This window comes from Setaria italica, chromosome IV, assembly GCF_000263155.2.
Source record: "Setaria italica strain Yugu1 chromosome IV, Setaria_italica_v2.0, whole genome shotgun sequence".
Classification (NCBI taxonomy): domain Eukaryota; kingdom Viridiplantae; phylum Streptophyta; class Magnoliopsida; order Poales; family Poaceae; genus Setaria; species Setaria italica.
The window spans coordinates 30,910,738-30,935,974 of NC_028453.1; the positions used below are offsets into that span (position 1 = coordinate 30,910,738).

General features: G+C 45.4%; 3 protein-coding genes across 3 annotated transcripts; 2 read left to right on the forward strand and 1 right to left on the reverse strand.

The window, feature by feature from the left end:
• Positions 1–3,148: 3,148 nt before the first annotated feature.
• LOC101761227 (AP2-like ethylene-responsive transcription factor AIL5) lies at positions 3,149–6,122 on the reverse strand. Its single transcript, XM_004965625.3, has 9 exons — positions 6,002–6,122; positions 5,557–5,839; positions 5,149–5,231; positions 5,025–5,033; positions 4,830–4,918; positions 4,635–4,708; positions 4,396–4,446; positions 4,150–4,226; positions 3,149–3,978 (listed from the first exon to the last, which is right to left on the reverse strand). The coding sequence occupies exons 1-9, from the start codon at positions 6,120–6,122 to the stop codon at positions 3,374–3,376; spliced, it is 1,392 nt and encodes a 463-aa protein (XP_004965682.1). The 3' UTR covers positions 3,149–3,373.
• Positions 6,123–12,999: 6,877 nt separating this feature from the next.
• On the forward strand, positions 13,000–14,031 carry LOC101761614 (fasciclin-like arabinogalactan protein 14). The gene has a single exon (XM_004965626.2). The coding sequence runs from the start codon at positions 13,017–13,019 to the stop codon at positions 13,827–13,829; it is 813 nt and encodes a 270-aa protein (XP_004965683.1). The 5' UTR covers positions 13,000–13,016; the 3' UTR covers positions 13,830–14,031.
• A 2,751-nt stretch (positions 14,032–16,782) lies between these two features.
• On the forward strand, positions 16,783–17,532 carry LOC101784728 (proline-rich receptor-like protein kinase PERK8). Its single transcript, XM_004967066.1, has one exon. It carries the CDS (start codon positions 16,783–16,785, stop codon positions 17,530–17,532), a length of 750 nt encoding a protein of 249 aa, XP_004967123.1.
• The last annotated feature ends 7,705 nt before the right edge of the window (positions 17,533–25,237 follow it).

Here is a 25,237-nt window from a genome sequence, read left to right on the forward strand (position 1 = left end):
TTGTATCAATAGTAATTACTAGTTTTGATGAATTACATTCTGGAAACAGATGTTCCCATGTCCCTTCCACATGTGGTATTTTACATCAGCACTCATGTTCTTTAGCTTTCAATGGATTTATCTTTTCTTCCAATGAATCTGAAAACGGCTGTTTATCTTGAAATATAAACTAAAAAGTCCATTAGCATGCTATTTTTGCTTTGTTCTTTGTTAGACCATAACCATCTTCCCTATGCATGGTTCCCTGTCTGATAACTGGTTTACTAATGTTAGGCTGCATAGTGGCTATTTTCTATTGCAAAATGTGTAGGGCATGCTGCATGGTTAATTAATATAAAATCAAGAAGCATTGCTCCTTGTCTGAGATTCTTCTAGTGAATCCAACGTTATAGTTTGTTAGCTGCTTAATGAAATATGATATTTGTATTCACCAGGTACTCGATGGCCCATGACCAAGAAATGTGTATCTTTTGCTTACTTCGTGGTCCCAGCATGGGAAGGTAATACCAGCATAGTGATCTCATTTTAAGTTGTCAGATGGTTTGGAAGTGCATTTTGTTTGGATTCTCGTGCACACTTACTGAGAAGTTTAGAGTGGTTTTGTTTCCCAGGTTATGCTTGACCTCCTGGTCGTCTAACAAACAAATTAATCGGCTTCCAACATTTATATTTGCGTTGTTTTTCTCATGTGAACTACAGAATACGAATGGAGCTATTAGATGAGAAGTGTTACAGCAAACAAGTCCAATTTTTTTTTCAATCTCCTATAGTTTCGGTGCATATCTTCCTTCTTGTACAGCCTGTATGATGGTTGGACAGCAACTCAAGTGAAATGCTGGCCCGACATAACTTCCAAATGTGAAACATGACAAAAAGGGGCAACCAAACAACTCTTTATAAAACCAAGGAAAAGGCTCCCCACATACTACCAGAGGAAACACCTTTTACAGTGCTGTATTTGACTAATGGCCCACTTTAGCAATCATCTTTTTTTCTTAACTAAAAGGGATTATCTGCCTTAAATTATGGAGTGTGGAACACAAAAGCTTTTGCCTCATGAGAGAATCTTCAGGGTGTGAATCTGTTATGTCGAAAAAGACACCATAAAGTATATTTAGCCAATAGCCATCATTTTTGTCTTGTTGTCAGTTGGTCAAACTTAGCTTTTATAAACAAGGCAAGGTCTGGTTTCCATATTTTTATTGTAGAAAAGGCTGATCTGAGGTTGAGTAGCATGTAAATCATCTTGTGAAATATTTAATAAATTATGGGTTCATTGTTTTTGTTACCCTATAGAACAAAAAGATTAGTGAGGACTGCTGGTAGCTACTTAGGACTCACTGTATTGACAAACACAAGCAATCAATTTGAATAAAATAACAGTTCCAACATGCTTTTAACTATCCTAAAATACCATGGTCCATACGATGTCATGTTATCATTGATATAATTCTCCAAGGCTCCTTGTAACGGGTGCCTAGGTGTGGTTGTTAGAAACTATACTTAGCCCTTTGGATTTACGCCACTCTAAATAATTCTGTGCACCATTGTAAGTTGTAGTGCACACCGTTATGGGCGGTGGATCATTACTAGTATAATCTTGTTCACTTCTACACTCGTCAAGAAGATGCCAGTAAATTCCCTTTTCTTCAGCTCTACTTTACCTCAAGAACCAACTGTTTGAAGTATGCTATCTAACTGGTCAATGGTTTGTCCTGTTGTCTCTTGTGTCCATTGAAAGAGCTGTTGTGTCTAGTAAACTAAGAGAGATATGCTTGGATTTGTGAGAGAGGGGACAGGCACAAAAGAGAGGGGACAGGCACAAAAAGGAAAAAACTGCAGCCATGCGTGAAGCAGCTAGCGTGGTTTCCAGTTCATTGATAGTTGTGAGCAAGATGGTTTGGTCCAATGGAGGCAAATAAAGGTGAAACAAGGACCAACTGTTCGTACATGTAGTGTGATACTCACAGCATGCCTCATTTTTTGACTGGTCAACTGGTTAGAGAGGGACAGGGGGGTAATCTGAACCCTGTTTTAAGTCTTCATGCATGCAACAGACCTTCCAGCAAGCTTATCAAAAGGAGCGAATTAAGTAGTAGTTTTAGGCCCCTCACGGACTAGATAGTCTACAAATGTGTGCAATCCCAGTAAGAATCTTGAAGACTAGCTAGAGTTGGCGGCTTAAGTTGTGGCGTGCTTGTCCTTGATCCCATGTGGAGCTCTTCACTTTATTCTCCATGTTCTGATTGCAGTAATACTTCTTTTTACAGCGGAAGTGAGATGAACAGCCTTAATCTCCTGCAACTTCGATCTGCTGTTGCTGTGCCTTTTGCATTTTGGTTAAAGGAACAGCACACGTGAAATTTGGTGGCTTCTTTTTACATGGAACTCTGAAGGTTCTGTTCTACTGTCTTGTAGAGTTGGCCTGTTATTTGTTAGTTACGAACTGTGAGCCGGACTATTGCCAACCACATGTTATGTGCTATTTTTGCTCATGTAATCTTGCACCATGGTGCATGACTCCCTTACTCTTTTCAAAATTCTGAAAGTTTTACCATAGTATTGGATTGCTATTTACTACAATTACAATAATTGTCGCACTTCTATAGACTAGTATTTGTGTTGCAACTTGTAGTACACTGTCACCATGGCATTAACTGGTTCAACTAGTTGTGAATAAATTATAGCATGCATGTGAAATTTGCCACCTATATGCATCTTATACATCTGAATTGGATAAGTTTGAGGCATGTCCGTTGATGCTGCGATGATCGTTATCACATTGCATTGGATAAGACCAGATGCCCAGGATAGTTATCCTGATTCTATGGCACGCCCTTTTTTTTGCTTGATTCAACTATACAGTGCACTATAGGCTATCATAGCTGTTTTTATACAACTCAGATCATTGCTATTGCCGTGTGGGGAAATGATTTCTCATCATTACACTCGTGGTAATTTTTTTTCCTTATTAATCCCCTCTTTGCTCCATGCAGTACACCATGGGAACTGCAATGCTTCATCTTCCAATGCTGACATTCATCATCTCCCAAGTATGTGCTGTTTATCTCCTAACATCCTACTGTTACATAAATGTTTCCATGGAGAAGATTGCCATAGTATTCTCTGAAATGCACATACTGTGGGCGACCAAGTAACTAAAAACGATTTTGAATTAGAATTTAGAAATGCTGATGGTACATGAGTTCTCTGCTACAGTACTATGTCAGGAAACATTATGAATAGCAGAAGGATGCATTGCATCCATACATGGGCACATCGTAGGCAGCCAAAATTGTGACCAGTTCCATGTCAGTCCTAGCTTCCTAGGCCTATCACCTGATTTCAGCTAGCTTTGCTTTGTCAGTTTCACCTACTCCATCCCGAACAGGTAGTTGTAGTACTGGGGGGCCGCGCTGGTGTTGCTGGTAACCCAGGTGCCATTGTTGCCAGTGGAGCCCTCATAGCCAGCTGATCCAGAAACCATAGCTGCAGCAGCATAAGGAATGTTGCTTCCATAGGTGTTTCCCTGCTTGTTGCTGCTGCTGTCCTGCTGCCCCATTGCACCCACGGTGGCACCCCACATGACGCCGCTGCTGGTGTTGCTGCCACTGTGGCTGCTCGTGCCCATGGTGAAGTCCACGTTCACGCCGGAGGAGCCGTAGGCCTCGTATGCGGAGGCTGGAAACTGCTGCTGCTGCTGCTGGTAGTGCAGGGCGAGTAGGGACCAGTAGTCCTTCTCGGACGGCGGCATGGCCTGTGACACCGCCCCGGTGATCATGGCAGCTGCGCTCGCTGGTGGCAGCGAGTCCAATGGGAACTTGGAGGCACGGCCAGCTGCCCCACCCCCGATTGGCAGATCGCTGTTGAGGATGCTCTCGACGTCGTAGCGGCTCATGTCAAAGTTGGTCACGGCGTTGAGCCCGCGGAACTTGATCGCCGCGATGTCGTACGCCTCTGCTGCCTCCTCCTGAGTGCCTGCAGTGCAGAACCAGTTAGAATGGACCATGTTTTGTCAGCCATGTCTCAGTGGCTTTGGTTCTCATGGATGGACTAAAAAAATTAACTCATGTTCAGTGAGCCCCCTGGTGTCGTGGGTTCATATAAGGATTATTAATGAATTCAGTGTGTTCAGTCAAGAACACTTACTGAAAGTGCCCAAGTACAGGTCCTTGTTTCCGGCCACCCTGCCGATCCTTGCCTGCCACCGGCCGTGCTGATGATGCCTGTCAGACATAAACAACCCCACTGTTACAAAGATTTGACCGAAATGCCGCTCCATATGCTGCTACTGATCCATTATATTGTTCAAACTGCAAATTATGTTCAGACTCCTGCATTTTCTTTCTGCATGCTCAGTAGTCATTGCCAAGAATGATGAAAGATTCTACTGACCGTGTGACTCCTCTGTAGATGGAGGCACCTCGCGAGAAGCCGCTGCTCTTCCTGACAAAAGGGTAGGAGCACGGTCAGGTCAACATGTGAGCTCCAAAGGAAAGCCGCGCGGCGCAGGGCAGGGCACATGCGACTGTGCGAGCATGCACGCGTACGGCAGAGGTGTGTGTACGTGGAAAAGGACGCGTCGGCGAACCCTGTGCCGCGCATGTGGGTGACTTGGGGGAAACGCTGTTCACCTGCGGAGCGACGCGATGAACTCCTGCCGCGTCATCGACTTCATCTCCTCCAACTCCTTCTCGTAGTTTGACACCTACCGTGGATTATTCAGGTAAGTGTGTGCACGCCTCATCAGCATGTGATGCATATGCACCATGCATGCGTTTGGTTTGGAGTTGCAATGCGATGATGTCTAAATTGACTTGAGCTCTTACCGGGAAGTTCGTCGTCGTTGTCGGACCCCAGTACTTGAGTGCGGCGAGGTCATAAGCTCTCGCCGCCTTCTCCTCCTTATCATAACCTCCTACATTTTTCCCCATTTTCACAGTTAGTTTCAAAAAGACATTTTCGATTTAACATTGATTTTCAAATGCGAGTGAATCTGAAACTGAGTGTAGCAGTTGACATACCTAAGTAGACTGATGAAGTAGCACCAATGCACCACCAAGAGAAAGTTGCAATAAAGGGGAAATAATGTTAGTGATCCGAATATGCATATGCTTTTGCAGGTTTCTGGGACATGCATTCCTATACCTTGGCGGCCTTTGCGGCTTTGGCCTTCCCGGCGGCAGCTATTGTCCCACAGGTGCGCCTCATATCTCCCTGTCCACCTATGCCTGAGGCATTCCCCAAGATAGCAACAAAAAAAGAAAAGAAAAGATTAACACAAACTTGAATCCAAATAACATGAAATTAACGACTTCATTCCAACAACATGAAAAGTATCAAGCGTGTTTCCCTTATATTGAAAAAGAAAATTAACAAGAACTTGAACAAATATTGTTGCTAGATGCTACATTAATTAGTCAATAGTCTTCATCCTATCGCCATGAATAATGTCAAGTAAAAGCGACACACTCATAAGAACCCCTACTTGGACTAGGTATATGTTTATCAAGCTTGGGCTGAAGAAGAACCCGGTGCATGCGTGTGGACGTCTACCTGGTGACACCGCGGTAGATTGACGTGCGCTGCCCGAACGTCTCGACGGGCCTCCTGGCCTGATCGGACTCCGCCACCTCCGTCGACATCGCCACGGTCACCGCACCGGGGTTCTCCACCGCCCCTGGCGTCGGGTATTGGCGCAAGAACCCGGCGGCGATGCTACCCAGCTCGCCGCAGACAAGCTGGTCCTCTGCAGCCGTCGCCGGCGGGGCACCCATGCCGCCGCCGCCGCCGAGGAAGTCCTCTATCTTTGGCGACTCCTCCACGGCGCCCTCTTCTCCTACACAATCATGGGAGTAAAAGATCGATGAGTATATAGTCAGTGACAAATAAAAGATCCAGTAGTGCACTCTCTCTCTCTTCATGCATGTCTATAGCTTCGGAGTATTAGATGCACGAAAGGCATTAGTACTCAAGGAAGCCATGGAAGTAGTGATCTTACCAAGCGGCGGAGGAGCGGAGGACGAGTTGGAGAAAGCCTCAAGGAGGCCATGGTGGTAGTTGTTGGAGAGGGAGAAGGAGAGCCAATGGTGGGGATAAGCTGAGCTCATGTCCATGTCCATGGAGGCCGATCTGCCTTGACCAGCGAATGAGCCTATGATAGAAGGTGCAAGGGAATGTAAGCTACAGCTGGTGATGTAGACCTGTGTTGTGTGTGCTTAGGAGAAGAATGAGAGAATGAATACTATGTGTGGTAGTATATATAGAGAAGTTGAATGTTCTGCGCACACACACACACAAAAACAGCAGTAGGTGTAGTCCTGTAGTCTCAGCTGTCCTCTTTAAAATGCATCGCTGCCCATTGCATTTGAGAACGAAGATTGAGGCTGGAATACGGCCAAAACTCAGAGGACTAGAGGAGAGAGAGAGAGAGCACAAGGGCCAAGGAGAAATGGAGTAATTAAAGCGAGTGATTTAGGGATAAGAGCAAAGGGCGAATAGTTTAAGGGCGCAGCCTCGTTTTGAGAATCCAAAGAGGGGGAGAGGTGTGAGTAGTAATGGGCGACAACGTGGAGGCGTTCCATGGGGTCGTATGGGCGGTCTCCTTGACCGAAATGAGGCCGCTGTTCCCCCGCATGCAGCCCTAGCTGCCTTTTTGTTTGCCCTCTACGCTAAGCCCTCTCCACTGCTACCACTACTATATTCCACATCATCTCAACAGCTGCATTGCTTTCACTTGGAGTGTTTGTTACTGCTGCATCCGTAGGCGCGTAAACGCTTGTGTGAAGAAGATTTACCGCGTGTGAACTGCAACTAGCTACTACTGTACGTTTCTTTATTTGAGAAGGGTCTGTGTGTGGTCTAGAGAAATGAAGTAACAATAGCAACTTTGTTCTCCGGATACAGTGAAAACTGGACCAATGGTGCCGTTTGATTGTTTTTCTTTGCATTTTGAAAATTTGATCCTAATCAGCATTTAAATTACTTGAACTAGATATATAGCCACCTACTAGGCGGTTTAGAAGGCTATTGGAAGCTACGGGATGACGATAGATGGTGCCTAGTGCTTTTTAATGCACTGAGTTTAGCAATTAATGGTTTTGAAAAATATTGAGAGTCTTCCTTGGTGGGATTTGTCTATTTCTCTTAATGGTGCACTAATGCCAGTTTGAGGAGGTATACCATGTCGTTAGCTTCATCTTTTCTTTTCTTTGTACTCCTTAGCACATGAATTTCTAGACGTTCGATTTGGCGTCCAATTCAAGCTCCATTGACAGCTTCGTGCCGTTGCCATCTTCCTCGACCATGACAAGGGTCCATCGAGGTTAGGAGGTAGAATTGCTTATGTGGCAGGGAAAAGTTAACAAAGAGAGATAAATGCGGACACAAATGTACTTAAATAAAACTATATGGAATGTGGATCTATCGAACATATTATCTACCCACTCGTTCCAAATGATATGTCGTTTTAATTTTTCTAGATTTATAGATATTATTATGCACCTAGACATACACTATATCTAATAATATCTATGAACCTAGAAATACTAAAACGACCTACAATTTGGAACGGAGAAAATATATCTTATTAAGGCGACATGCATAATTCTTATAGATAGTGATTGACTCTACTAAGGGCTCGTTTGGCAGGGTTGTGGCTATGGCTGAAACAGCTCCGGCTGCGGCTTCTCCAGTTGAGCGGCTTCTCCGGTGGAACTAAAGCCGTTCTATAAAGTGTTTGGCAAAATGACTTCTCTTGTATTCTTAGGAATAGATGTGAGAGATCAAATGTCCTATATGCCCTTAGCTATGCGGATTGTTTGAATAAATAAATTATAATTTGAGTTCATTAGATGGAAAATGTCAAATGTCAAATGTGCCTTTGTTAATTTAATTTGGATGTGCATATGTTTTTATCAATTTATAATGTAATTTTATATGAAGTGAAAAAAATAATTATTAATATTTTTCCCATGTGATACCCTCCTTTTTCTACCGCATTTTTTTCACGATCTTATCCTTTTTTTTTCTCTCGTCACCGCTTCTTTCTTTCCTCCTTATCCTCTCCAGCCTAGCTCATGAGTCCACAGGCCTGCTGTGACACTGCCATTGCTGCGCCCTTACTCATGAGTCCACAGGCCTGCCGTGACACTGCCATTGCTACGCCCTTCATCCACGAGCAGCACCCGCTGGTGGAGAAGCAGAGTCCCTGGATCGAGGCCTGCTCATTCGTCGCTGTCCTGCCACACCCTCCCACCCCGCTGCAGCGTCCTTCCCGCCGTCTTGAGCCGACACCGCCGACGGAGGCCGAGGGCTGCGGCGGGCCCCATGGCCGCCGCCCATGCATTGCCGGGGCTGCGGATGGGCACCATGGCCGCCACCCATGCGCCGACAGGGACCACGGCAGGGCACCATGGTCGCCGCTCGTGTGGCCTAGTGCCCGCTGTCGACCGCCTCGAGCCTGCATCCTACGTTGTTGTCGCTTTCAGCCTCCACCTCCTTGTTCCTGCCCTCGCGAGTCGCTTGCTCCACCTGCTCGTTCCTCCCGGGGGCAAGGATGGCAACTGATGGGGAGAAGCCGTGGGAAGCTAATTTTTTTTTTGGCTCCCCCTCCCTCAGATGGCTCCAGTCAGTGGGTTTCAAGCGGCTTCGTCAGCGAAGCCGTTCTGGAAACTAGCGTTTGGTATGGCTTTTTCAAAAATTGACAGAGAAGCCATCGAAGAAGCCGTGCCAAACAGATCTCATAGGGGTGCTCTTAGTGTTGGTTAACCCCTCATGCTGACACATCAACCCCTTCACCAAGGTTTCGAGAGATTACTTCTTATACTTTCATCGTTGATTAGTACAGAGAAACCATTTCTGGTGAACCAGAGACTGATTGAGATTTTATTCGTAGGCAATGTTGGAGGCTCCTTTGTGAAGAGACGGATTGTTATGGCTGAGTGAGAAATGCCGCCTATAGACTATAGAGTCCCTGAATGGATAGCATCTCTGAAATTAAAATTCCTACTAAGACACAACTGGGACCTGTTTTGGTTTGTTTAAGTTGGCCAGCTGAACTTCAGCAAGACAACATTGGGTGGCTAGGACCTGCTGTTACCGTTTATAGGAGAGGAAAAGTTGTAAACATGTCTGCGGTTTTTCTTTCCGCTATTTCGGTGGAGTTTCAGGTGTCAACGTCTTTTTGGCTTGGTGCTTGCATTTTCTTCTCTATATGAAACAACGCATTTCATTTGCTAATTGAAGCTTGAAACATGGAAGGAAAGAAGGCATGGGCTCATGTCCTGACAAAATAATTATAATACAATAATTCAGCACAGATTGATTAAAATATAAAGAAAAGCATTTTTCAAGATCAAACATAGGAGGCACGATGTTTCTGCCACTAGGTAGGTACTGCACATCAACTACTAAATGTCCCTCTTTTCTCGGGGAAAAAAATAATGTGCATAAGCTAGCACCACTTATAGAACTATGTTTCCTCCTCCTTTTTTTTCTCTCTCCATCTTTTAGTACAAGGAAGGATTTATGCTTATTTAGCTATTTCTATCACGCTTAAAATTGGTACTACCTCCATTCTCAAATATATGCTCAAACTTTGACCAACAATATTTATTTGATGAATTAGTTAAACAAAGTAAAATAAGTAACACTATGTCTATTATCAAAAGCATTTTTATTAATTTGTAAATTTATCTATTTACATAAATATTCATAGAAAAGATGAATGAAAAAGTTAATTGTGTCAGAAGGTAATGTAACAAGATATTGCCATTTTGAGCGCAGTGGATGGACTTACGAAGCCCCAAGTTGGTGATGGACTGGTGGCGGATGATTCATGGCTTTGTAGCGTTGCAGTGTGCGACGGTGCAGGGGATGGGGAAACAAGACGGGGCAGCACCGCAGCAGGGAACACACGTACATGGTACACGTTTCGTGATCCCCATGCATGCACACACACACACGCACGCATCCTAAATTCTGGTGCATAGATTTGCAGACACATAAGCAGCTTGCGTGGACATATATTACGGCACCTCTTGAAACTATCAACGACAGAGGAATATTCAAGTGATGGTGACGTGCGTATCATATACGTGCATGCCTTTCACGGCTTATTGCAGGGCTTGCAGCGGTGCAGACTATCTCTACCTTGCAGCGATGTTTCCCTGGAAGCCAGGAAGAGTAGTGGCTCATCAGAAGCTGTGTCTCAACCTTGTTCATCTTTGTCCTTATTAAAAAAAATTCATGCATGGAAGTAGACCATTATTCGCCTGACCAGCCATTTAGCCCGTTTAGAACAGGGATGGCCAACTGTTTAGCGTTCAGAATAGCATTAAGAATATGTGATGCAAGAGATGGATCATACATAAACATGGACATAATTAAGCTCAGACGTGAGACGGCGTATAGCAGACGTATCAACTCATAATCGTCAACGCTAGGTTTTGTAGTACTGGAACGACGACTTTGCACTGCTAGCCTATACTCTTCTAGCTACCTCCTGGGACACATACATGTCCCTTCAGCAGTAGCAGCCCAGCCATGCTTTGACACACTAACAAGCGAGAGAGAGAGAGATGTGTTGTTGCCACTCACGAAGCAGCAGCAGCACGCATGCATCATCCCCTTCTTGAGTTCTGACGCGCAATTATCACGCTACGCTGCTGAATGAGTTGAATTAACCCGTGGATCACAATCCGCCACGCCTAGTCAGTTACATCCACGTCAGAATTTCCTCCCCCTTCTCCTCGCATAAACTACATTATCTACCTTCTTCCCTATCCTGAGAAAAAAATGCATAGAAATATATATGTAAATCCCTAGCTAGACAATTAATGTTATCCATCTCATGCATTCTCATGTGTGTGCATGCATGCATGCATGTTCCGTCGTGACATGACGTTCTAGACTCGGGACGATCGGCGCCGGACAAAATGGATAGCATGTGCGAGCTGCACGCAGCCTCTAATCCCGACCGGTAGGCGGACACGTGCGAGGGTTTAAGGACATGTCGTCGAAGGGGCTCGGACGCGACGTGCACCCATCCATGCCGGCCGGCTTGGCGGATTTGGACGAGCTGGCTGGGTTTGGTGACTTGGTGTTGCATGCGCGCTTAAGCGTGTGACATCGTTCCTTTTGATTGGAAGATTCTTCGTCGTTGGAGTTGTATATCGTGTGGTCGTTGTTGCGTCGTCGGGGGCATGTGGATACGGATTCACGGCCATGCATTGCCATCGCAGCTGGATTCCAGGGGAGATACGTCCTGTCGATGATCTGACGTTTTTTTTTAGGAACTAGACTACGGCGAAACAATGGGCGGGCGGTGAGGTGGGCTGAATCGTGGGTGTCTGGTTTGTGACGTCATAGGACTTAGTATCGACGACCTTGCTTTTCATGCCTGTTAGCAATTTTTCCCCACTTTTTCAAAGAAAAGAAAACGAAGAGGAAACTTAGCTTGTTCAGGCTGCTATGGCTGTGACCTGTGAGATAGATATGGGATGTAGAGGTATCAGCGTGTTATTACATCAGCCCAACCACAGTGGGCAGGGGGATATGCGCCTGGACTGGGTAGGCCCATTTAGATTCTTAGCCCAAAACAGGGAAATTCTATTTCAAGCAAAAAAACAGGATAAATCCTACAGTTTTGAACAAAGAAACCCTACCTTTTTTTTATATATTTTTATTTCAGATCTGTTTAATTCAATCCCACATGGAGTCGAACTTAATCGAGTTGGGTGCTACTCAGGTGCTCTAACCACTATGCTAGAGGCCCTTTCACACAATTGACCATTTTTATTCCGTAAAATTGCATAAACAACCCATATATGACTTTAAGTTTGACATTTGCCCCTATAAGTCATTTCATTGCAAATACCTATCCACCTATTTAATTTTATTGCATATTCCCACCTAGTGTGTGCAAATTTATCCGAATCTTTTTAAACACTGAGATAAAACCACTACAACCGAGGTAGCGTAGTCAAACTTGCCAAGTGCTTGCATTAGGTTCATTTACTATTTTGCATTGGTTTTTGTACAAATAGTGAAATTCGATGTGATAGTTTAGTCTCTCATTACCATTTTTTTGGAATCTCAAAAAAAAAAGTTGAGATTATACTCCTAGAAAGCATCTAATTTCAGTAAAGATCACATTGGCGGCTCACATTTTTTAAAACGTGCTGAGTCGATTCAGTTTGCATATACTGGGTGGGTATTTGCACAAAATTAAATAGGTGGGTGGATATTTGCAATAAATGACTTATAAGGGCAATGTCAAGTTTGAAATAGCTTACAGAGGTGTTTATGCAATTTTACCTTTTTATTCACACCGATTTATCACCGTCAAATGACATGTTTGGAACACATGATTTTTTTTGAGATTTCGTAGAAATAATTTTATTTCAATAAAAATAATACTAGATATTTTTTTTGGGAGCTTACTATGCCCTTGTTTAGTTCCACCAAAACTCCCAATTTTGACACTATGCAAAAAGAAGATTCCCCGTCACATCAAACTTGCGGTACATGCATGGAGTACTAAATGTAGACGAAATCAAAAACTAATTGCATAGTTTTGTTGTACTTTGCAAGACGAATCTTTTGAGCCTAATTAGTCAATATTTGGACAATAATTCATAAATACAAACGAAACACTACAGTGTGCTACAGTACTTCAACAGTAATTTTGGACACCCAAATTCAGAGCAACTAAACAAGGCCTATAGTTCCCAGACAGGCCTACAATTCTCGAAGTGTTCCTGGCCATTAACATGATCAAAGTTGCCCCTGTATTCCAGGGAACATGCATCATGCCAGCGCCTCAAGAAGTGGTCAGACTGTCGGAGTGAGATCAGTCTCTACTCTAACTGTTCAGACCTTAAACCCCTCCTGTCCTCTAATTTCTCTCCCGCTGTCGAGTCCATAACCTTCCCGTGTCTCTTTATATACCAGTGTACATGCTACACACCGTGCACTATCAGTGTGCTTGCTCGTGTGTGTACGTGCATCGCGGCATGGCGCCTAACCTCTCCTCTCTCGTCTTCCTCTTCCTCCTCCTGCCCGCGGCCGGCAATGCCGCCGCCACCGCCGCGGCCACGCCGCCTTCCTCCGGAAACAACGCCTTCAACGTCACGGAGATCCTCCGCCGGTACCCGGAGTTCAAGCTCTTCAACCTGCTCCTCTCCAAGACCCGCGTCGCGCGCGAGATCAACAGCCGGAGCTCCGTCACCATCCTCGTCCCGGACAACTCCGCCGTGGACTGGCTCCTCCGCCGGAGCACCAGGCTGGCGCGGACCTCGCTCGTGGAGCTCATGTCCGTCCACGTCGTGCTCGACTACATCGACGACGCGAAGCTGGCGGCGCTGCCCCGGGGCCAGCCCACCGTGGTCACCACGCTGTTCCAGACCACGGGCACCGCGCGGAACCGCACGGGGTTCCTGAACGTCACCGCGGCGCCCCGCGGCGGCGCCGCCTTCGTCTCGGCGGCGCCGGGGTCGCTGGTGAGCGCCACCTTCAAGAGGACCGTGACCGCCAAGCCGTACAACATCTCGGTGCTCCAGATCAGCAACTTCGTCGTGCCGCCGGGGATCGTCACCAGGCCGCTGCCGCCGCCGGCGCCGAGGATGAGGCAGATGGCGATCGCGCCGAGCCCTGCACCAACGGCGCCCCGGCTACCGCCGCCGACGCTACCGGCCTCAGGAGGCGACACCAGCGAGGCTCCGGACGCTGCTGAAGCGCCGGCGCCGTCGCGGGGCCATGTGGCGAAGGTGACGAGTTGGTGGATTGGTGCGGCCGCGGGGATCGTATGCATGATCGGGTTCTTGTAGGTTAATTGCAACGGATCGGATTCAATATGCATGTGATTTTGAACACCCTAGCTAATTCCTATAGCTGCCTTGTTTCTATTTTCGTTTTCTTATGCCTGTCGAACATGTGATCGTATGCATGTGATTTTCGTTTTGAACACTTTGGGCGGTACCGTGACGGTAGTGCCACTGAGCCAACGAACTCGGCACGGGATAAACGGGGATTTGCACTGCTTGCCTTCATTGATCAGACATTATATTTGTATTTGGCATTATATAGCTCCTCTCCTAATACAAATCTTCTAGGTAACAAACTCATGTCCTAAACGAATAAAAGCAAATCCTAAAAACCAACTAATCTAAACTATCTTTAACGACGAACGCGCACTGTGTAAGATTTTTGCAATTTTTTCAAGGTAACTGTATCATTGCTACCAAATTGACCAGGTTTGCAACATGAGACAGGCTGAGGTTAGTTCAGACCATATTCACTGCTATGTACTTCCTTCGTCTCATGAAGAGTGCAATTTTAGGATTTTAAAAAATTCCACAAAAGAATGCAATTCTAGTTTTGGACCGTAAGTGGAACCCACTACCATTAGTTGGCTGCTTGATTTTTTTGTTTTTTAACGACAACTGCATGCAGCCGTGATTTATGTGCAAATTAACCAATTTTATCTCTATAAATTAACCTGCATGCCGGCATGCACCGCGTGATTCACTTGCACGGCACCTAAGGCGAGTCCCAGTGCACAATTTCATTGTACAGTTACCAAGACTGAGAACTAGGTAACTGTGCCAGCGCAGTGTCACGGGGATGAAACTCCTCTCACATCTGATGAAACTCTCCTCATAAATGACCTTACCAAGTAAGCAAAATTATTGATGTGGTATGAAATTTAATACCCATGAAACTCTTCGTGAAACTCCATTGAGATTGGCCTAATTTTGTTGGTTAATTTGCATGCATGTTGTGATGATAAGCCAGTCATCCTAAATTAAAGCGACAATTAATAAGGTATCTATGGTCATTTGCCACCACCATTAATCTGTCTAAAAAAAGTTAAAATTGTACTCTTCATGGACGGAGGGAGTAATTTATAATCTTTTAGTTGCTTTCACTTATAACCTGGAATGTGCAAATCTCATAGCTCTCGCAAAAAAAGGGTAACAAAGTGCTGCCAATATTCTGAATTCACATGACAACATAAACAACTAAGTTTTTCGGCTCTAAGAAGCTCTGAAACACAAATCCTTGACTAGGAATGACTAAACATTAGCCTTCTTGTAGTCCGTTCCTCTTTTTTTTGGAACAATGAACAGGAGCACTGCTCTTTCGTCTAAGAGAAGAAAGTTCAAAACAAATGGATTAACATAAAGACTATCCTAACTCAGGTTGTCCACGCGCCATCTTGCCCACCGTTTAATCTCATCGTTAATCAACCTAAGAACCTGCAAAGCTGGTAGCATTGTATTCTCTAACACATATCTGCTCCTTTTCTTCCATAAGTTCCAATCGGGGTACATGAACGCCAGCAGCTGTTGTCCTCCGCTGCTGCGCCGTGAGCCAACCCACAAGCCATGGTGACTGCTACTCACCAGTCCTTGAAGGATGTGTCTTGGGATGTCGCTTGTTGAGTGCTGATCATGTCAGTTGCCCAAGCTGTTATAAGCTCCCAAACCTCCCTCCAATAGCTGCATTGCATGCACAAATTAAGCGCCGTTCCTGCTAGCAAAAGAGGCATACCGTTTCTTTGGAAAGTTGCTTATCGTTTGCATCACATGGTGCTCCAATGCATACCCAGGGTTTCCACATCTTCCCATTCAAACCAAAGCAATCAAAGGCTCTTCCCATTCAAACCAAAGCAATCAAAGGCTCTTCCCATTCACACCAAAGCAATCAAAGGCTCAGCGCCTGGCCTAACATTGTGAGATTAAGTATGGCAAGCCTGCTTCTTTTCTTCAATCAGCATACCCAGATCCAATTCACCAATGTCCTCCATTTGCTTCTGTAACAACCTAGTCTAATTAAACCATGTTTAATATTAAGTAAAGTCATTAGAGCATAAGAGAACAAGTGGCAGCTGTGAAATCGAGTAAAAAGACACTTGTGCCCCTCACAAGCTAAACCGTTGTTTAAAACATAACTTAAATTTTTGCTTAAGAACTTAAAAATCTGTCCAATTAAGAGTCGTAGAATTCAACTTTTCTAACAACTTTTATTTTGGTGTTTTGCTTGAATCTGAGCAGAAGACCTTCAAAAACTCGAAGTTCAAAACTGTGTCAATTTAAGGAAAATAGATAAAGCCCCGATTTTGGAGCTCTTTATCTAGATTTTTCCAAAATAAACTCAATCTGAGCTCTGTACAAAAGTTTTAGAGCTTCAAGCCCTTAACAACATTGACTGAAGGAGTAAGGTCTTAATCCGCACAGAAGGCTTCCAAAACCCTGGTCAAAGTCAGCTAGTTTGGTCAACCCAGCCTCAAACAGCAATCTAGGCTAAGTCTGGAAGCAGTTCCACCATGCATCTTGTCTTAAGCTTATCTCACAAAACTTGAATAGAACGTTAGCAAAACCCTTTATAAGAGTTTCAGAACTAAGTTTATACAACAACTTCCTCAATTGTACTCTGGTCAAATTCACCTCATAAGCCTTTCAAAATTTAGGCTCAAGTCAGCCAAAAACCCAAAAATCGGCCAAACCACCGTTTTTGCCTAAGTCTGGATATCCGGCGTTCATCCAAACTTTGAAGCTTTGTATCTTCAAATCTGCTGCGAATTTGAACTCGGTTCAATTATAAAAGTTGAACTTGCATCTGAGGCCTACAACTTTTGTAAAGGGAGTTAATGTTGCACAGTTCAAGAATCGGGAGATCTTGGCGCTTGAAGACTGGCCCAGCGAAACGATCCCGCGGATCCCTCGGCCAGAGCGCGCCAAAGCACGTGCGCCCCACGCTCCGTTCGCCGCCCGCCACATGGACGCCGCTCACCGGCGCAGCATCTCCACCCGGTCTTTGGTCGTGGCCAGGAGACACCTCACGCGCCCCGCGGCCAGTGACCGCACGGTCGCCCTGTCGTCCTGCGCCACCCCGCTCCGCCCGAGGGCACGCCCCACCCTGAGCGCGTGCGCCCCCGTCGACGCCACCGCCTCCACCAACCGCCGCTCCACCACCATCGCCCCATCCCGCCTTGCCAATGACGCGGCCCGGCAAAGCCGTTATAGCTTCGCACGCTCGCTCCGCTCGACGCTTGCTCGCATCGCTTGTCTCGCCCTCGCCTGCCGCGCCACTCTCCCTCCTCTGTCCGCCAATGGCACCACCGCCATTAATGGTCGCCGCAGCGCCCTGACGCCCTCTGGTCCCATCCGCCAGCGCCGCGACTTCGTCTCGCTCGCCGCTCCACCCCGGCCCTATAAATGGAGGCCCGACGCCGCCTGTGCCCCCTTCCCTGCTTGCCCTCGAACCTCGCTGCGCTCCCCTGCTCTCGCTCTCAGCTCCGCCGCACACCCTCTCCATGGAGCTCCCCCTTCCGTACTGCCTCGCACCTCGCTGACACCACCACCAGCTTCACCGCCACCTCACGAAGCTCAGGCGCTCGCCGGTCGCCGCCTCCAGGCCCCTACGCTGTCGGAACCCCCGCCGCCCAACGCCGTCCTTGCCGCTCGTCGCCCGTCGCCGTTCCGCCCCCGCCCGACCTTATCCACGCTCCCAACCGCCGCCAAGTAACTTCCGGTGAGCTCCTCCGCCTTCCCTGCAACCTCTTGCCCGGGATTGGCCGGCGCATCGTCGGAATTTGGCCGGACCAATGCCGGGTGCGCCGCCGAGGGCACCCCTGTGTCTTCCCGTTTCTTCGAGGGGCCTTAGCGCTAAAAGTCAGGGACCTCTGCATGTTTAACCTATATACCTAGGGGCTATACCGTAAGTTTGCCGAGGTTTTTCTTTTATAATCTGCCGAAATTGTACTTAACTTTGGAAATTCACCAAAACTCATAGAAAATGCAGAAAAATATCAAACCAATTTTGCTAGACTTAGTATAAAGTGTAGTTTCTAATAAAAATGCTTTTGTCACATGTTTCTGCTAGGATTAATGTTATATATTTTAATCCTTGTTTAAGCCATTTAAATCATCATAAATTGCAGAAAAAGGCTAAAATCGTAAATACAACTCTCAAGTGTTTGTTTCAGAGAATGGAAGCTTGTAAAAGTGTGGAGCCTAGCTTAGATGTTTAAATCTCTATTTTAGATTTATCATGGAAATCTAAGGTTGCTTTTATCTTTTTGCACAATAATTAAACCAGAGATGATAAAAATGTGAAACAAATTGGAATAAGTCAGTGGTGTAGTGTAGTTGTAGAAAAAATATGGAACCTGATCAGAAGTAGAAAGAAAACCACCTTCCTTTTTAGGGAAGAATACATAGGGTAAATGTATAGAAAAAGATGCCTTTCACTAAAAATTATAAAAAATTCACCAAAGGCTCTATTTCACCTCTGAAACTACTGTTAAAACTTCATACCCAAATTCGCTATGGTTTCTATTTTGAAAATGTTTAAGTATATGGTACCTTAGGGAAATGAAGTAATTCTAATTCTTTTTATGCACCTCCAATGGACCTCAAATTTATGCAGTAGCTTATCTATGGAAAAGTTAAGTTCCTGTTAAATTTGTGGCTTCATATCTTGCTATTTTAAAATTGAAATAAAATTTGGGAGATGAACCAAATTAAATGGAAGAAAGAACTTAAGTAAAGGTAATAGTCTTTTTCGGAAGAGGTACAAAAGAACATTCAGAAATAGGATAATTTTCCGATCTAATGTTTAATAAAGTTAAAGTTGTATATATGTACACAATCACCATCAAATCAACCCCAGGTTTTGTACCACAACACACCTTACCTTATGCGGACAAAGAAGGTATAGAACCTTGTTTAGGTGAATGTGGTCATGATGTAATTTATACTTCAGTGTTAATTCATATTTTGCCTCCTATGAGAAAGCATGGAAATTGAACTTGATGCATTTGCATTTCGTGTAGAGCTGAACCTTGCCGACGGAACATACGAGCTTCACCCGGTGCCAGAAGAAGGAGCCGTAGCTGATCTGCAGCCAGTCGAAGCCGAGCCCATACTGGAGCAAGCCAAGGACCAGTTCGCTAACTTCCCGTGTGAAGGCAAGCCCCGGAGCATAAATTCCTATCTTTAACTACTTGCAATATATTTGATTACTTTGGTTGTGCATTTACATTTTTAGGAATTGATTGAAATCGTAGATGCATGAATTAGTGCCCTTTGATCTGAACACTAGTATGATAGGCCGAGTAGTTGCAATGCTTAATAGGACTCGGTAAAAGTCGAGTGATTGACTATCACTCGTGAGTTATAGGAGTTTTTTGCTTTCCTTTTGTTACAACTATAAGGACGATGGACGAGGCAGGGCTCTGTGAACTATTTTGGTGGTCAGTGGAATTCCCAATTTGTCTACATGAAACTGGACTAAGGTCGAGATGTGATAGTGTTCGTGATCAAGTGTTGAAAGTACTAATCTCATACCTAGTATGGGATGGGGAAGCCTAGTACCTGATTGAACCGGAACGTGAGCGGATCGTTAAACTGTCTCTGGAATGGAGTTCCCTTGCGTCCGCATGTGGTGACAAGTGTGGTCATAGAACGGCAGAGGTCGGGTCTATGGAGCCTTGTACCAAGGGAAGTGGGCTCGACACGGGTCTGGGAATTGATGGGGATGGCTGACAAGTGAAGCGACCATTCGCGGTGCGCGGATGTTGTGGGATTAGGTTCGCCATGCATGGTTAAGAAATTCGAATCGATTCGTCTGCCTCTCACAGTTTGGGACTGCTTGATCGCTATGCTACACTGAGTAAGAATGAAAGATGATGATGATCTAATTTTGTTACCTTTATTAATTGCTTGGAAACTATGCTTGGTTTTGTATAGTTGCTAACTTAGAATGGTAAACAACAATAGAAAAATGTTGAAAGTAAGGACCTACACTAGTTGCTTTTGGCAAAAACAAACCCCCAGAGCCAAAAAGCTTGCATGTCTAGGTGTTGGTGGAGTAGTACCACCGGTCGGTTAAGTCTTGTTGAGCGTAGTCGCTCAGCCTTATTGTGGCACATCTTTTCTGGTGACGTTGATGCCTTTGAGCTCGCTGCAAGTGGCACTTGGCCTCCCCAACTTCCTCCTGGTTGGACGGTTGAGTGGAATCCCTCCTCGGACGGCGAGGATCGGGACCATTGATGTCATGATCGGCTTCGTCATGATATCCTGCAACGATGTTAGCTTCCGCCCAGTTATTTCTGTTATTTGAAAACTCTGCAAACTATGTTCGAATTTCGAAACTCATATTGTAATAAATCAATGCACTTTGTTTAATCTAGATGGACTATTGTAATCTCTGTAACCACTCACCATCGTGTGAGTCTTGCTTTCTCGATCCTGAGATAAGTGGTTTATCGGATGAAATCCGACGGACGACCAAGATGATTTGTTAAAGTACATGATCGCGTGTTAAGCGGGGTAAGCATGCTTTAGCCAAGTTAATTTGGGCGGTTCCACCACAGCTTCTCCAAAGGATGTTCCTTCTTATGCAGTTTCATTGTCCACTTTTTGAGTGCAAAAACTGTCAGGAAGTAATCTGGTACTGCGGAGAGAACTGAGTTTACTAGTGCATTCCACCAGTTCAGGTTGCCCAGAGGAAAGGAAAGATTACTTCATCCATGTTAATTCCTTCAAATCCAATGGGACATACCGCGTAGATTTGCCGTGACTCATGATGCCCTTCCAAAAACACAATGCATCTCTTTTATGACCCAGATTTCTTCCTTGACAGGGTTGATGAAGATCACAACTTCATCAGCATAAGTAACTTAGCTGCAACATGGATGTTTCAGTGGCCAGCTCTAGAATCTTTTGTATCCTGTAGGGGAATGGCTAGGATGAACAGCATAGGCAAGAGGATCCCCTTGGCACAGCCAAGTGAGATCATGAAAGCTTTTGCCTCAGGTGCCATTAGAATAGTGCCAAAGAGAAGGTTGTGGAAAGCAGTACTGAAGTCCATTCCCTCCAAATTTACCTCAAAACCCATCTGTTGCTGCAAAACTTCAAGGAGATATTCCCATAAAACAGTATGAAAGCCTTCACAATATCCAATTTAAGGAAAAGGGATGATTTCTTGGCTCGATATAAATCCTTGATCAGGTTTGGCATGAACAAGAAATTGACGTGGATGCTCTTCTTTATAAACGCACTTTGACTCCTTGACTCCTTGTAATCAGTTCAGGAAGACTACCTTGTTGTTTCTGAATGTGTTCTTCTTACTGCACAGGAGCATGACAACACTGCGTAGCTTATCCTAGTCGGTCCAATCAACAAGTTCAGTTCAAGCAAACTAACTGTAACAAGTCTTGACCCAAACGGTTGGTGTTTGATCATGATTCGATGGCATTGTTTGTTGTGTGAAAGCTACCTGTGGTAGAATCATAGCGCATATGAACATACATATCCAGATGTACTCATGTACATAAGCATAAAACTAGCGTAAGTAACACAGATGTGTGTGTGAATCCCATAGCAGTCACACCAGCATGAAGACATTCTCCAAAAATAGTCAAAGGAAGATAAAATATTCACATTTTTTGAGGAAATGTAATTCATGCGCACCTCAAAACTTTGTGCTAAGCACAAAGGTATAGAACAAATGCACCTCTTCTTTGTCCATCCAACTCCAATACTATAGTGTTTTGAACTAGATTGATTGAACACCCGCGAGGCAAAAGCGACCAATGTAACAGCTGCATCAACAATGAAGACCAAAATATCCAATCCATTAATGAAATTGTTTGCCTATATCGATAGAACAAAACAATTATTCATGAATTAATCAGTCTATCAAACTGAAGATAGAAAAAAATCCACTCACATTTTCGCAGAGTTTGGATACTTCGTGCTAGATATGAGGCATCCATAAGTAGATCACTGAAGAAAATTCCTTCTAGCCATTCAATCTACAAATAATGCTCAAAATCACCAAATTTCATCACAGACTCATGTCAAAAACACAATTAATCTTGAATGAGTTTCATAGCTGCAGTAAACAATTATTTATCCATCAAAAATCTAAAAAAATAGTACAACCGAAAGACACAAACGAGACCTTATTTGCCACGATACACTTCTTTCTACTAAGAAGTGTAGTACAATTATTAAAAAAAATAGACTTATTTGCCCCTACACTCTTCTTCTACTAAGCAATAAGAAGAGTACAACAACCTGGAAACAAACACACTAGTCCTTACTTGTCCCCAGTACTCTTTCTAAAGAGCATTACAGCCCCAAACACAATCAATCGAGACCTTATTTCTCCAAGATCAGACACTTCTTCCTAGGAAGCAGAGCACCAATATGAATACACTAGCCCAAATTTCCCTAAGAACCTCCTTTAGAAGAGATAATCTCCATCCATATCTCGTTGATAGTCTTCAGAGGGGCTTTGAACTGATGGTAGAGCAGGCCTAGAAAGATGCCCCAGCATGATGCTAGTCCCGCCAGACATTATGCCGTCATCCTGGGAGCAAACCTGCCTAGCATCCCTCGGCCTACTCAACTGGGCTTGCATGTCCCGCTGAACCTGGGTGGTGATGATTCTCCTGCTGCAACCGGCCACCGCACGCTGAACAATCGACCGCGTAATCGAATTCATTTTTGTTCTCCTGGCTTCTTATCTCTGCACTATGATAAAAAATTATCTCGGTTCTGGGCTTGGGGCTTGTCGGAACGGGTCATCTTAGAGAGCAACTCCAAAAGAATCTATATCCCACCCCTAATACCTTGTTTAGGGAGAAAAAAAGAAAAAAGATTCCAACAGTCCCTTAAAAGCTATTCGCGATGCTAAATTAGAGCCGCTCCCCCAATCGCCCCTTCCCACGCGCGCGCGAGGTAGGAAGCTCTGCGCGGGGGAACAGGGCGTGACGGTCCCTGTTCTCGAAGGTGGCGGCGGAGCAGCAGGTGGAGGTGACCCACGTATCCGTCGGCATGGTGCGGCCTCCCTCGGTGGCTACGGCCACCCAACGCGACGTGGAGATGCGGTTCTGGGGCTACCTAGCTTTCGGTGTCCGTCAGCGCAGCTGCCCTGTTTCTTGCCATCATACACTACAGCCAGCAGAGGACGATAGTAGTCAAACTTCAGGTCCTGCAGATTTTCCTGTATCAATTTCTTGATCCGTGACTACTCAATATACAAATCGATGGAATAATGATGATTTTGTCGTGATTCAGGTTGCGTTGCTGGGTCTGGCAAAATCATTCCAAAGGGATCTAAACGAGATTGCTGAGAAGGTGGAGGCTTCGAATCAACGATGGTATAAGTTCATATTAATAGGTAGTGCAGATTCTGTGTTCTTGCAGCCCATGTACTTTTAACAATCTGCTGCCTCCTTGCAAGATTAGTTTCTATTTGCTGTTAGTTTTAAGTCACCCTTTTCATTTGAACTCTGTGAATAGACCCTTTCTTGTCAAGTGCATGCTCCGAGTTAATACTGAACTGTGAACTCTCAATCAATGCTGCTGATACTGCAGAACATGAACATTTTAGTTTGGATAGTATATTAGGTATCTTCGGAATACAAAGGGAACCATAGAGGTAGAGCTACATCTGTTGTAGTTTCTACATACAAAGGTGGATTATGATGATGTGGCCCAATTATGATGATGTGGCCTGTTTTGAAATATTGGGGGCTAGTTATTAGCGATCTGATGTGGGTTGATATGTTTTTGGAGGAAATTTTTTTTGGAAGAGCCCCCAATACATAGTTTTAGGGAAGAACTTTTTAGGTGCTCTTGGAGTTGCTTTTAGCATATATACACGTATATAAGAAAAAAAAATGAACTTTGCATTCCGATCCGGTCCGATTCGGAGTCGAGAATTCTGATCCCACGCGGAATCGGAGTTCGGAACTGTGGTTTCGAGACTTACATACAAGGTTCGGTGGAAGAGGATCTGCACAGGCTAGGAGGCCGAAGCAGGGAGGGAGGCGGGGCACCGGCGGCGGCTGGTGGAGAGCCTCAGAGCAGCGCACAGTTGCCCGCAATGGAAGGCAACAGACTGGGGGGAAAGTGTGGAAGGGGGATTAGGGAAGAGTCCAATCATGTTTCTATCTCTAGGGCTTCGCTGCTCCTCAACTGCGATTAGCCTTAGCCACCGATTTTCAAACTTACGGCAAGTAATATTCTTTTCAAAAAAATACAACAGGTAATATTCGAGTGGCATTTCACGATGAGGAATTTTAAAGTTTTGAATTTCTGCAAAATTATAGCCCAAATTTTGTTTAAACTGGTCCTCTTGGCTATGGCAGATAATATGTCATCTCGTCAATATCATCCCACTGATCGTCGCCCATCCTTGCTTTCTATTCTTGATAGGAACTGACCCTGCCATCAAACTTGGCATTGTCGAAGTTAAGGGGTGTTTGATACCCCGCTAAACTTTAGCACCTATCACATTGGATGTTTGATACTAATTAGGAGTGTTAAACATCTGTGACCCTATGTTTAATTAGACTATATTTAACACTCCTAATTAGCATCTGAACATCCGATGTGACCCTACTAAAATTTAGCACCTCGTATCCAAACACCCCCTTAATCTCGCTGATTCTGCCACTACAGGGAGGAAGGACAGAGATGAATGGAGATGAGGAGAGCCAGTATCTGTCAGCGGTCACTGTGAACGCTGTCCGATGCTACTCATCGTTTTGTTGTCAGCCTGTCAGGCCAGCAGAAGCAGAAGCAGAAGCAGAACAAGGCTACCGCGACCAAGTTCCACAGACACTACTAACCGTGCTACACCAAGGGCCGGAAGGACGCCCCCCTCCGTTTCCCTACAACTTCAAGTGCATCCACGACTACATCAATGGCCATCCACCGGCAACGCCAAGTTGATGCGGCTACGGTTGGAATGGGTTCGACCCCCATTGATCCCTGTTTGGTTGGAAATGCATATGAGTTGGGTCAGACCTAGGAGGGAATATTCCTCCCAGATGCGGGTCGAATATATCCACCCAAAACGAGCAGACGCACTCGACCTGCACGGACGCCGTCCTCTCCATTTGTGCGCGCCCCGCCTCCCCGCCCTCGCGTCTGCCTGGGCCGAAGCCGCCTCCTCCCGCCACCAAACCCTCCACCCGTCTGTCAGCCCAGCTGCCCTCCCGCCACCCACCGCCCTCCACCCGCCCCCTCCCGCCAGCCTTGCCACCTGCCCGCTGCAACCCTCTGCCTAGCCTCTCCCGCCACCCTCCCGCCGGTCCCGCTGCCCGCCTGCCGCCCCCACCACCGCCCTCCTCCCGTCCGCTAGCCCAACTGCCCTCCCGCTGCCCGCCTCCACGTCGAGGAGAACGGAGAAGGCAGGGGAGGGGATGGGC

Bases quoted from the DNA above. Each gene is read 5' to 3' on its own strand.
- LOC101784728 (XM_004967066.1), top strand. From the start codon at position 16,783: ATGGACGCCGCTCACCGGCGCAGCATCTCCACCCGGTCTTTGGTCGTG.
- LOC101761227 (XM_004965625.3), bottom strand. From the start codon at position 6,122: ATGGACATGGACATGAGCTCAGCTTATCCCCACCATTGGCTCTCCTTC. The intron at 4,227-4,395 runs GTCAGTAGAATC...TATGTCTGACAG, and splicing joins ATCTACAGAGGAGTCACACG to GCATCATCAGCACGGCCGGT. The intron at 3,979-4,149 runs GTAAGTGTTCTT...TCTGCACTGCAG, and splicing joins CCTGTACTTGGGCACTTTCA to GCACTCAGGAGGAGGCAGCA.
- LOC101761614 (XM_004965626.2), top strand. From the start codon at position 13,017: ATGGCGCCTAACCTCTCCTCTCTCGTCTTCCTCTTCCTCCTCCTGCCC.